Genomic DNA, 13,918 nt, shown 5'->3' on the forward strand with positions numbered 1-13,918 from the left:
TTAAAAACAAAACCAAAGGGGCGCCTGGGTGGCTCAATGGGTTAAAGCCTCTGCCTTTGGCTCAGGTCATGATCTCTGGGTCCCAAGATCAAGCCACACATCGGGCTCTCTGCTCAGCAGGGAGCCTGCTTCCCCCTCTCTCTCTGCCTGCCTCTGCCTACTTTTGATCTCTGTCTGTCAAGTAAATAAATAAAATCTTTTAAAAAAATCAAAGAAACACATTAACAATAATATAGTAACAGTAGGGGACTTTAACACACCCCTCACTGAAATGGACAGATTATCCAGGCAAAAGATCAACAAGGAAATAAAGGCTTTAAATGACACACGGGATCAGAGGGACATCACAGCTATATTCATAACATTCCATTCCAAAACAACAGAATATACATTCCTCTCTGGTGCACATGGAACATTCTCCAGAATAGATCACATCCTCAGTCACAAATCAGGTCTCAACTGGTACCAAAAGATGGGATCATTCCCTGCATATTTTCAGACCACAATGCTCTGAAGCTAGAACTCAATCACAAGAGGAAAGTTGGGGAGAACTCAAATACAGGGAGGCTAAAAAGCATCCTACTAAAGAATGAATGGGTCAACCAGGAAATTAAAGAGGAATTGAAAAAATTCATAGAAACAGATTAAAATGAAACACAACAGTTCAAAATCTGTGGAACACAGCAAAGGCAGTACTGAGAGGAAAGTATATAGTGATGCAAGCCTTTCTCAAGAAACAAGAATGGTCTCAATTACACAACCTAACCCTACACCTAAAGGAGCTGGAGAAAGCAGCAACGAAAGCCTAAACCCAGTAGGAGAAGGGAAATCATAAAGATCAGAGCAGAAATCAATGAAATAAAAACCAAAAAAAGTAGAACAAATCAATGAAATTAGGAGCAGGTTCTCTGAAGGAATTAATAGGATTGATAAACCCCTGGCCAGACTTACCAAAAAGAAAAGAGAAAGGATCTAAGTTTATAAAATCATGAATGAAAGAGGATAGATCACAACCAACACCAAAGAAATACAAGCAATTATAAGAACATATTATGAGCAACTTTACACCAGCAATTTTGACAATCTGGAAGAAATGGATGCATTCCTAGAGACAGATAAACTACCACAACTGGATCAGGAAGATTAGAAAATCTGAACAGACCCATCACCAGTAAAGAGGTTGAAGCAGTCATCAAAAATCTCCCAACAAACAAGAGCCCAGGGCCAGAAGGCTTCCCAAACATTTAAAAAAGTAACTAATACCTATTCTCCTGAAACTGTTCCAAAAAATAGAAGTGGATGGAAAACTTCCAAACTTATTTTATGAGGTCAGCATTACCTTGATCCCAAAACCAGACAAAGACCCCACCAAAAAGGAGAATTACAGACCAATATCCTTGAAGAACATGGATGCAAAAATTCTCACCAAAATACTAGCCAATAGGATCCAACAGTGCATTAAAAGGATTATTCACCAAGATCAAGTGGAATTATTCCAGGGTTGCAAGGATGGTTCAACACCTGCAAATCAATCCATGTGATACAATACATTAATAAAAAAAGAACAAGAACCATATGATACTCTCAACAGATGCTGAAAAAGCATTTGACAAAGCACAGCATCCTTTCTTGATCAAAACTCTTCAAAGTGTAGGGATAGAGGGTACATACCTCAATATCATCAAAGCCATCTATGAAAAACCCACCGCAAATATCATTCTCAATGGGGTAAAACTAACAGCTTTCCCCCTAAGATCAGGAACATGGCAGGGATTTCCACTATCACCACTGCTATTCAACATAGTACTAAAAGTCCTAGTCTCAGCAATCAGACAAAAAGAAATTAAAGGCATCCAAATTGGCAAAGAAGTAGTCAAACTCTCACTCTTGGCAAATGATATGATACTTTATGTGAAAAACCCAAAAGACTCCACTCCTAATCAGCTAGAACTTGTAGAGGAATTCATTAAAGTGTCAGGATATAAAATCAATTACATTTCTCTACACCAACAGTAAGACAGAAGAAAGAAAATTAAGGAGTCAAGCCCATTTCCAATTGCATCCAAAGCCATAAGATACCTAGGAATAAACCTAACCAAGGAGGCAAAGAATCTGCACTCAGAAAACTATAAAGTACTCATGAAAGAAATTGAGGAAGACACAAGGAAATGGAAAAACGTTCCATGCTCATGGATTAGAAGAACAAATATTGTGAAAATGTCTATGCTACCTAAAGCAATCTAAACGTTTAATGCAATCCCTATCAAATACCATCAACTTTTTTCAAAGAAATGGAACAAATAATCCTTAAACTTATATGGAACCAGAAAAGACCTTGAATAGCCAGAGGAATGTTGAAAAAGAAAGGCAAAGTTGGTGGCATCACAATTCCAGACTTCAAGCTCTATTACAAAGCTGTCATCACCAAGACAGTATGGTACTGGCACAAAAACAGACACATAGATAAATGGAACAGAATAGAAAGCCCAAAAATAGACCCTGAACTCTGTGGTCAATTAATCTTTGACAAAGCAGGAAAGAATGTCCAAAGGAAAAAAGACAGACTCTTCAACAAATGGTGTTGGGAAAACTGGACAGCCACATGCAGAAGAATGAAACTGGACCATTTCCTTACACCACACACAAAATAATCTCAAAATGCATGAAGGACCTCAATGTGAGACAGGAATCCATCAAAATCCTTGAGGAGAACACAGGCAGCAACCTCTTCGACCTCAGCCACAGCAACATCTTCCTAGGAACATCGCCAAAGGCAAGGGAAGCAAGGGCAAAAATGAACTATTGGGACTTCATCACGATCAAAAGCTTTTGCACAGCAAAGGAAACAGTCAACAAAATCAAAAGACAACTGACAGAATGGGAGAAGATATTTGCCAACGACATATCAGATAAAGGGCTAGTGTCCAAAATCTATAAAGAACTTAGCAAACTCAATACCCAAAGAACAAAGAATCCAATCAAGAAATGGGCAGAGGACATGAACAGACATTTCTGTGAAGAAGACATCCAGATGGCCAACAGACACATGAAAAAGTGCTCCATATCACTCGGCATCAGGGAAATACAAATCAAAACCACAATGAGATATCACCTCACACCAGTCAGAATGGCTAAAATCATCAAGTCAGGAAATGACAGATGCTGGCGAGGATGCGGAGAAAGGGGAACCCTCCTACACTCTTGGTGGGAATGCAAGCTGGTGCAGCCACTCTGGAAAACAGCATGGAGGTTCCTCAAAAAGTTGAAAATAGAGCTACCCTATGACCCAGCAATCACACTACTGGGTATTTACCCTAAAGATACAAACGTAGTGATCCGAAGGGGCACGTGCACCCCAATGTTCATAGCAACAATATCCGCAAGAGCCAAACTATGGAAAGAACCTAGATGTCCATCAACAGATGAATGGATAAAGAAGATGTGGTATATATACAGAATGGAATACTATGCAGCCATCAAAAGAAATGGAATCTTGCCATTTTCCGTGATGTGGATAGAATTACAGAGTATTATGCTGAGTGAAATAAGTCAATCAGAGAAAGACAACTATCATATGATCTCCCTGATATGAGGAAGTGGAGATGTAACGTGGGGAACTTGGGGGGTAGGAAAAGAATCAATGAAACAAGATGGGATTGGGAGGGAGACAAACCATAAGTGACTCTTAATCTCACAAAACAAACTGAGGGTTGCTGGGGGTTGGTGGGGAGGGAGAGGGTGGCTGGGTGATGGACACTGGGGAGGGCATGTGCTATGGTGAGTGCTGTGAAGTATGTAAGCCTGATGATTCACAGACTTGTACCCCTGGGGCTAATAATACATTATATGTTAACTAAAAAAGTTAAAAAAAAAAATAGATGTCGTGAGAAGTCGGGAAAGTGGAATGTTGACTGAATCCGTGAAAGCCCTACAGGGTTGTGATGATTAGTGTCCGAGGCAGGGAGCACATTGACGTTTTAAGGCCAAGAGTCCAATGGGGGTCTTTGAGAGGTAAACACACACCAGCTTACTTGGAGGCTGGATTTCTCCCCACCTAAGCCACAGGGGATAGGGGTGAGGCATGGAGGTGACCAGACCGGCCTGGAACGGAGCCTCCCTGAATGCATGCTGAGCATGTGTGGTCATTCTAGTACACATTTCCCTTTGTAAGGGCTGATATTCTCCATGAATAAAAGGAATTCAGAACAGAGGCTGGAGGACAGAGACAGCGTGTGTGGTCACGGGAAGAACGGGCAGAAGCACCAGGATGTGCGGCCGCATGGGGGCGTGTGCTAGAAGCCAAGTCCTGGAAAGGGGCAGGTTCTGCAGGCAGCCACCCAGGGGCCCAACATGGCAGTGGGAGCTTTGTGGGCACAAGCAGTGGGCAGCAGTAGAGTGTGCTTCTCCAGGCAGGACCTGAGTGCACCCCAAGTCTGTCTAATTCCTCTAGATGGGGGCAGGTAGACATTTTATATTTGTGCAGGGTTGGGGCTCGCTGACCACAAGCAACATTTACACCTCCCCCATTGCTATAAAAGTATTTCACCCAGCTATCAATTTGCACCTTGGAGTAACTCTGCCTGTGAAAGCAATTTGGGTTGTGTTTCCTTTCCAGACAGAATGGCCAGCTTCCAGACAATGTGCCAGGATGGGCCCTGGATCTCGGCGCCTGCCCGCCTGCTGGAAAGGGTCGCAGGCACCCGTCTGTGCCAGGAACCGACTGCCCGGAGACACGGCCAGCATTGAGAAGCATCACTCCTGCTTCGGCATGTACGGAGGACTGTGACCTTAACACAAATTCTACATATATTGAAGAAAACCTTCACACCTGTAAGCTTTGCCAACAGCGGTGTGAGCTCCTGGAAGTCACAGCAGAGGCATCCGTGAATGAAGTGGAAGCTTCCCGGGTGTGCTCAGCCACGGTGTGATGGGCAGGCAGAGGTGTGGGGTCACAGAAAAGCACCCCACAGGATGCCCAGCAGCCATCCGCCCATCTCCGATTATTCTGGCCCTGGGTGGAGTGGGTAACACCCAGCCCAGAGGGCCAGGTCCGTGCTGCCCCCTGACCACGCGCTCCGGCCTTTTATAGACTTCGAGCTGCTGCTCCCGGGTCCTGCAGGAGAGCCCCAGTAGCCTGCCAGCTGCCTCTATGCAAAGGCCCCTCTGCTCTGTGGCTCCATCATCCGGCCCTAGAGGCACCTGGAAACGGCCCGCTGGGTTTAGGGTTGTGGACTCAAGGGGGCCAGGAGCCACTCAGAGGCCCTCCCAGAGCAGGCCAGGCCACCCATGCACAACACCCGCTGCCAAGACCGCTTACCTGCAGGTAGTGGCACGGCCTCAAGGATGGTTTGACCTCCTGGTGGACCAGGGGCTTATCTAAGTTCAGGGAGCTCTTGCGGTAAGCCTCCTTCGCCTGGCTCACAGTGAGCGTGGACCAGGAGCTCCGTTTCATGTACTTGGTGTCAGGCGTCATGGTCAAGCCCTCACAGGCCGAGCACTTGACGTCACTGTTACTCTTGGACGTCTTCAGGGACAGATCCCCAAAGGGGCCCGGGAGCACCTCGGGGTAGCAGTGGGAGACGTGGTCCACGTGGTGCCTGTTGGCCACGCTGGACGTGCGGCAGGTGCTGTCACTGTCCAGGTTGTCGTCAGAGCTCCACCAGCTGCTGGTGCCCGACCTGTGCTTGCCCTCTGGCTTCCGCTCCTTGCTTTTACTCCGTTTGCCGTGCTTTGGGTGGTGGCCGTGGTGCTGGTCCTCCACCCGACTGTCACCCTTGGTGCCGTTCACGTTGCTCTTGGAAGAGCCCTCGAGGGAGTGGGACTTGGTGAAGAGTTTCTGCACAGAGTGCACGAGGTGTCGGATCCTCCCTGGGCTCTCGCTGCGCTGCTCAGCGGCCGTGGACGTCCTCTGGTACTGCAGCGTGTGGAAGCCGTCCCGGTGCAGAGGCAGCTGCTTCTCAAACTGGTCCAGAAGGTTGGCCGGGATGCGGTTGACCCTGCTGCTGGCATGGGACACGGCACAATCGTCCCTCGTGTCGTAGTGGGAGCTGTAGTGCATCCTGGGGAAGGTGCTGCTGGACATGTGGTCACCCAGCACCACGGGCATCATCATGCACTCGGAGTGGACGGAGCTCCCCGGGGAGCAGCGGTGGTGGTCCATGGGGCAGCTCTCCACGGGGCTGAGCAGGTAGGGCTGCCTCGCCTCCTGCCCATGGTGCAGGAGCTCGTGCTCACAGTCCTCGGGGGCCGCCAGGCCACAGGTGTGGCCTGAACACAACTGTGCCTGAGTCCGGCCCCCGGGGAGCCCCTTCATGTTCCTAGGAGCAGGGGAATATCTTCCTTCGTTGAAGTGCTGCGTTGGGGACCATGAGTACTGCTGGTCTGTTGAGAGAGCACAGAAAGCCATTTAAGATGAGGCGGGGACAGCAACCAAACCCTTACTTACGTGTGGGACACCCCATGCAGAACTGTCTTATCTGGTAACTGGGGGTCATTTTTGGGCATCCGGGCAGGTACTCATTATTTTCATACCACACTGACTGCTCCGAAGCATGCGCCTATGAAGAAGCACCGACTCCGATACTCCCAGTTGTTCTAGTCTATGCGGCCAAATATTCTAGTCTACATGGCCAAATATGCATTGCTGGGTAGATGCATCAGCCTCTGGACAGCAAGATTTTGTGGTGTTCAACAGATACAGGCTTTGTGGGGGGAAATGAGTTACATTTCAATCAGATTTGTGTATTGTGGCTCCCGTTAAGAAGTTTACAAAGTAGCACCTTGTATTTACTTAGTAACATTCCTCCAAACGCCAGTGTGCTACAGGCTGACTTATGAACCCCAAAGCCCAAAGCCACCTGCTGGTCTCCCAGTGGGAGAGGGGGCAGTTTTCTTGGGGCCATCAGTCGGTCAGGAGGAGAACTAAACCAGGATGTTCTGACCTTTCATCACAGATACTTGGTTCTGAATGGTAAGAGTTTATCCAATACAGAAAAAAAGGTTCGGTTCGGTGGGACGTAATACGGTGCCTCGATGAGTGGTTGGGAGTCACTCACACCGAGGTCGCTGGGGTCTGGCTAGGGAGGCGACTGAGTGGGGCGTGAGATGCTGATTCCCAGACATGGGCCCGTTGGGGTTCGGGCCTCTGTTCTGCCACCACGTGGTATGTGATTCTGAGGGTCGGGCAGGTGGGCCCGCCATGCTCCCCATGCTTCCGTGCTCATTATTTTCATACCACAGGACACTGGCTAAGCACCCGGCAGGGTTCCTGGACGACCACACTCTCGAGCATTCTCCCTTGTCTGTGCCATTATTACTGTAAGTGTCCTCCTTTCAAACTATCTTGGGTCAGCACTGACCAAGTTCTGGGTTTATTAAACCCAAGTGTCTGGACTCCAGGATTCCTTAGAGAAGCCTCTGGCTTCACCCCTGTTTCCTGCTGACCCACACTTTCTGTTTTAGACCCAGTTCAGAGCTGGCTTCCGAAGGTCGCCACACAGATGCAAGGAACAGAGACTCTGTTACACCATAGGACATACACACATGCATATATGGTATATAATACGCATATTATACATACAGAAAATAAAGACTATTAGAGTCATACGCAGGTACTACGTACAGCGCGTGCATGCATGTGTCATATGCCGTGTGGTGCACAATGTGTGTGTAAACCATGCTGGGAATTCAAGCACTGTTAGGATAGTAATCTGCACAGACAGTGTGTACGATGAATCTACCCACAGGTAACAAACGTGTACAGTGTATCACATGACATGCGCAAGAAATGCAGACGCTCTCACAGTGTATCATATGTGCATGTAGTGTGCATATCTAATGCCTACACCCACATGACGTGCCCGCCTACAATATAACATGCAGGAAACACTGATGCGGAGGCCGACTCCTGCAGGACACGGGTGGGAGACCCATGAGAATGGGCACCTGGGGGAGGGCCTGTGGGGTGAGCCCACCCAGCATCAGAGGGCCCCAGCTTCCTCCTCAGGCTGGAACTGCACAGTGTTCGCTTCTGGAAAATGGAGCCCAGCTAGCTCCCCGGACAGACCCGGGCTACGGTCCTTTCCATGGCCCACACCACGTTCCCCACGAGGCCCACTGAAGCTGTCGAGCCATGACTCTGGACCCCGGGGTGTCCCGGAAAAGGCCGGGGCTGGGAAACATGGAGACAGAGCGCCGGTGCTCTCCCGACAGTGCTCCCCCAGGCCCTGCACGTGCTCCCACCTGCTCCTCTGCCCCCGCCTACACCCCAGGCCCCTGCCCTGGCTCAGACCCTGAGTCCTTATCATCAGCAGCAGCTACTCTCCGCCCCCCGCGCCCCTGCACACACCCCAGCCAGTTCCTCCCTGCTCAAAGGCTCACAGCTTACCGCGGAGTCCTCACTCCTCAACGGCACGCAAGGCTGCCCTGGGACGGCTGGCTCGGTGATGGCTCTGCGCCGGCTCAGAGCACAAGCCAGACCGCGTGCTGGCCGGGTGGGCCGGCCCCTGCTGCACCTGTCCCAGTTCCCAGTGCGTGTGGCTTTAATCAAATGAAAACAGCCCCTATTTCTAATAGTTGCCCTCTGGGCTCCTTGCCGGCAGAGGCTGTGGGCTGTGGGCTCCTTCCCAGTGAGTTATTTCTAATAATTTACTCTGCAGGGCCCACTCCAAGGCAATCCAGCCTCAGTCCAGACAGCATCAAGAGAGAGTGTCCACGGGTCACCATCCTGGAGGCTGGGGTCCAGACATGTTGGGAGCCGGACTTCAATGAGGGCCCTGTGCCCCACTTCCTCAGGAAGGAAGCTGTCTGCCGCCCCCTGGCCCTGGGCCCCCTCCCTTCACCACTCCCTCCCATCAGTTCAGGCCGGTTAAGCAGTCCTACCCGCCTGCCCTCCGTCCCCCTCGCCTGAGAGGTGCCACCTACGGTGTGGGGTCAGGGGTACACGGAGCTCACAGGGCCACCCCCAGCCCCCCACAGTAGACCCCAAACACACAGCCCGGGCGATTGTGGAACACATTTAAGAAACCCAAGAGACTCCGGACTTGTCCCAGAGTATTTCTAAGCAATCCTCTCAGTAATCTTCATAGCAAACATCACCTCCTTTCAAACGCCCAGTCCAAGATGTGGGTTCAAAGGGTCCCCCTTGCAGGCTGTGGACTGCCAGCTGTCCAGGCCAGCTCACACGCTCATGTGTCTCACAAGGCAGGGCCACAATCGCACTGACCCCCAAGGAGTTAGGGGCCAGGCTTGGCCCTGGAGTAAGGGCAGCAGCAGCAACGGGCCTCCGAGCACGGGTGCGGTGGTCTCCTCCCAAGGGCAGCACAGAGACCTCGCCCGCATGTCCTCGCACTGAACAGCCTCCCCCGCAGGGACCCCCATCTCCAAGGACAGCCCAGCTTCCCTAGTTGGAGGGGCTCCCCCGGGAGAGCGCCCGGCATTTTCCTTTCTCCGCGGGTAAACTATAGCCGGAGCACTTTAATACGTTAGGAGGGGATACTTGAGTTATACTATATTTTAATATAATTAAAAGCAAGTTTTCAAAGGAAATTCAATATCCAGTTGATAAATAGCAAAACTACGTGCTGTAATCCAGACGCTCTAGCGGCATACGTTGTCAGCCTATTATCTTTTACTTTATTTTTCCATTAGCAGATAATTTAATACAATTCTAATCTTCCTCCATATTAAAAAGCGAGACCATTACTGTCCCACTCACGTATCCTATTTCTGCCTAATGTTTGGCCTTGAAGTTACATTTTGAATGTGGCGACATAAAAGAACCATACGAAAGATACAAGTTTAGTTGAAATGAATTAAATCTGATGGTGCGGCGCGTCGGGAGCCCACTGCCTTTTCTCCACTGCAGGACTGAGCAGCCTGGTGCACGTGTAGAAACAGATCCACGGCCTCCGAAACGTAAGACGCTAACAGCAGCAACAGGAGAATAAGGCGTGTAAATAACGGCAATGCTGGGATGTGTCCCAAGGACTGGGGCTCTCAGCGGTGTTTGTTTGTTTGTTTGTTTTTAAAGTCAACATGACACAGAATAAATACTTCGCGCTGGTGGTTTCTCTGTGGAAGTGGGGTGACAGGCCCCGAATGTGGAAGGCACCTTAGCGCCCTATTTCTAGCTACTCACGACACTGTATTTTGTTCTGAAGCAAGAGAAAACAGCAATATCCTCATCCACTAACCGTCTCCCCAAATCCAAGCTAGAACGCGGAGGTCCACTTCACTGTTGGATTTCAGAGTGCCGGTTCTAAAAGCTGTGTTTTCAGCATAGAGATAAGAACTTAAAAGTACGCTAACATGTCTGGAGCGGTCTCTGTGTGGGCGCTGTGTGCTGGGAGGTGGTGCTTCCCCACACGCCGTGGGGAAGCCCAGGCGGGAAGGGCACACACACATTTGCCCAAACACACACACGCACACAGCCTCAGAGCTGGACGGACCCCAGTGTGCAGCTCCGTGTGGCCTGCTGCCAGCACCAGCTGCTGAGGGCTGGGGGACTGTGGTGTGGGGGGCCCCAGGGGCTCTTTCTCATTAAACTGGGCTGGAGGTTCCACACTAAGCCCTAGCATGAGCCAACCAGGCTGGGCACACACTGTGGCAATGGACCCAGTCCCTGGTTTTTGAGAAAGCGTGGAAGTGTGCGTGCACCCTAGCCCTGGAGGGTGTAGTCACGGGTGCTGTGCCCCCCGCCCCCACGGCAGGCACCCTGAGGTCCTGCCCCACTAAGGACACCCGCTGGGTCTCCCTCGGCCTGCGGTTCACCTAACTCAGGTGAGCCCCCCATCTGCACTTCCTTTGTAAAAATTTTTTATTTATTTTTAATTTCATTTTAATTTTTGACTATCCTTTTTAAAACATATGTAAACTCAATTAGTTAACATAGAGTGCATTATTAGTTTCGGAGGTAGAGGTCAGTGCGCCTCATAGAAGGCCCAGGGCCCCTCCCATCACTTGCCTTCCTCAGTGCCCGTCCCGCAGCCGCCCCGCCGCCCCACCGCCTCTCCTCCAGAGACCCTCACTTTTCTCTTATGGTTTGCCTCCCTCTCAGGTTTCATCTTATTTTACTTCGCACGTTCACCCGAGTTTATCTGCCCATGGGGACAGACCCTTCACTGTCTCTGTCACTGCTCTTGCTGCCCCCCCACAGGAAAATCCACAGGTGGGAGCGAACAGTCAAAAGCAAACTGCACGAGACAACACTGCACTGCACAGACGGTGAGCGGGCTGTGGAGCTGCGTGCTGGACAAAATCCACTCTGCTACTATATGCTTTCCCACCGTAGCTAAACTTTCTGACAATTCTTCTGCCCTGTGCAGAATTGCGAGGGGCCCCTGCTTTGTCCCTGGAGTTGTCTTGGCTCCCCTTTTCTGCCGCCTTCCTCTTGCACACACTCCCCACCGACCCGTTCTTCCTGCTACCCCCCCCCCCCGGGTGGCTCCTGGTGGGACCTCAGAACACACGCACAGGCTGGGGAATATGGTAAGAAATAGCCGTGGGGCCCTATTCCTTTATTTACTGTGTGAAGGCATAAAAGACGTGTCCCACCGTACGTCAAGAAGCCCCATTAACAAAAAGTTTCCTCAAAAATTTCACCAAAGACTCCAATATGGGTATGCTGGCCACCACAGAACACAGTGGGAGGAGTCGGTGACGTTCTGGGCAAATGGATGGGTGTCCCTTACTCATGGACTGAAGACAACTTAACTAAGGGGCAAACACTCTCCAAATTGATCTGCAGACTCCACACAATTCCTGTCAAATCACAGCTGGCTTCTTTGTAGAAATTAAGAGCTGATCTTAAAATCTACACAGATTAGAAGAACAAAACCAAAGCAAGTGTGTAGCCAGAGGTGGAAGGAGACGGGAAAGCCGAGAGCAGAGACAGATGGCGCGATGCAGGGAATCAACGAAACCAAAAGTTGGTTTTTTAAAAAATCAATAAAATTGACCACCACTGATGACATAAATAAAATGATTATGATAATATGACAACTGTAGACAACCTAGAAGAAATGGATGAATTTGTGGAAACCCAGAAATTATTTCCAGAAGAAATAGAAAATCTGATCAGACCAATAACAATAAGAAGACTGAATTAGGAATCAAAGTTCCAAACAAAGAAGAGACCAGAACCAGATGGCTTCACTGGTGGGTTCTGTCAAACATTTAAAGGAAAATGAATTCCAATCCTTCTCACTCTTCCAAAAGGTTGAAGAGGAGGGAACACTTCCTAGCTCATTTCCAGGAGCCCACCATAAGCTAATATGGAAACCAGATAAAGACATCATGGGTAAAGAAATTACAGACCAATAGCCTTTATAAATACAGATGCAAAGTGCTAACAATGTACCAGCAAACCCAACCCCGCAGCATGTGAGAAGAATTATATACCATGGCCAGGTGGGTTTATCCTGGGAACGCAAAGGTGCCTTAACATACAAAAACGAGTATATTACAACAGACTAAGAGGACAAAGGGCAAAAACATGTGACCAATTCAGCTGATGCAGAGAAGGCATTTGACAAAATTAAACAGGCTTTCATGATAAGAACACTCAGAAAAGTAGGAATACAGGAGAATTTTCTCAACACAATAAAGGTATTTATATAAAAAACTCCGGCTCTCCTCACACTCAGCGGTGAAAGACTGAGAGGTTCCTTCCTGAGAAGAGCAGGAAGAGAGACTTGCTGGCTTTTGCTGCTGCCGCTCAACAATGAACTGGAAGTTCTAACCAGAGCAGTTACATAAGAAGAAGAAACAAGCATTGCACTCCTGGGTATTTACCCCAAAGATACAGATGTCGTGAAAAGAAGGGCCATCTGTACCCCAATGTTTATAGCAGCAATGGCCACGGTCACCAAACTGTGGAAAGAACCAAGACGCCCTTCAACGGACGAATGGATAAGGAAGATGTGGTCCATATACACTATGGAGTATGATGCCTCCATCAGAAAGGACGAATACCCAACTTTTGTAGCAACATGGACGGGACTGGAAGAGATTCTGCTGAGTGAAATCAGTCAAGAAGAGAGAGTCAGTTATCATATGGTTTCACTTATGTGTGGAGCATGACAAATAGCATGGAGGACATGGGGAGATGGAGAGGAGAAGGGAGTTGGGGGAAATTGGAAGGGGAGGTGAACCATGAGAGACTATGGACTCTGAAAAACAATCTGAGGGGTTTGAAGGGGCAGGGGGTGGGAGGTTGGGGTACCAGGTGGTGGGTATTAGAGAGGGCATGGATTGCATGGAACACTGGGTGTGGTGAAAAAATAATGATACTGTTGTGCTGAAAATAAAAAATAAATTAAAAAAATAAATTAAAAAAAAAAGAGAAGAAATAAGACATTCACATAAGATGAGGAGAAGTGTCTCTATTTGCAGATGACACACTACTGTATAGACAAAAATCCCAGACAATCCACAGGAAAGCTCTTTGAGGTAATAAATGAATTCAGCAAAGTTGTAGGTTACAAGATTAAAAAAAATCCAATGTGTTTCTACGGCCCAGAAAATACACAATCCAAAAATGAATGAGGAAAACAACTCCATTCACAAAAGTACCTAAAAGAAAAAAAAGACATAGGACTACATCCAACCAAGGAAATGAAAGATTTGTATCCTGAAAACTAGAAAACACTGTCAAAGAAATTAAAAACTTAAATACGTGGAAAGACATCCTGGGTTCATGGATAGACAACTTGTTATTTTATGGTTTTGAAATTAGCCAAAGTTACCTAGAGATTCAACAGAATGCCTGTCAAAATTCCAGCTAGCTTTTTTGCAGAACTGGAAAAACCAATCCTCAAATCGATAAGGAAATGCAATAAGTCCCATATAGCCAAAACAATGTGCAAAAGAAGAACAAAGTTGGAGGACTCAAAGTCCTGTTCTAGAATGTACTCTGAAG

At 48.5% G+C, this 13,918-nt stretch overlaps 1 protein-coding gene across 6 annotated transcripts in view; it reads right to left on the bottom strand.

Moving 5' to 3' along the window:
* Nucleotides 1–13,918, bottom strand: part of DLGAP2 (DLG associated protein 2) — a 779,475-nt gene that overhangs the window by 110,929 nt on the left and 654,628 nt on the right. For all 6 annotated transcript variants that reach the window (XM_032329112.1, XM_032329109.1, XM_032329110.1 and 3 more), the window contains one exon: nucleotides 5,318–6,381. In XM_032329112.1, the coding sequence (XP_032185003.1) occupies nucleotides 5,318–6,381 (1,064 nt within the window). The remainder of the gene's footprint in view (nucleotides 1–5,317; nucleotides 6,382–13,918) is intronic.

The sequence above is a fragment of the Mustela erminea genome, chromosome 21 (genome assembly GCF_009829155.1).
Source record: "Mustela erminea isolate mMusErm1 chromosome 21, mMusErm1.Pri, whole genome shotgun sequence".
NCBI lineage: Eukaryota > Metazoa > Chordata > Mammalia > Carnivora > Mustelidae > Mustela > Mustela erminea.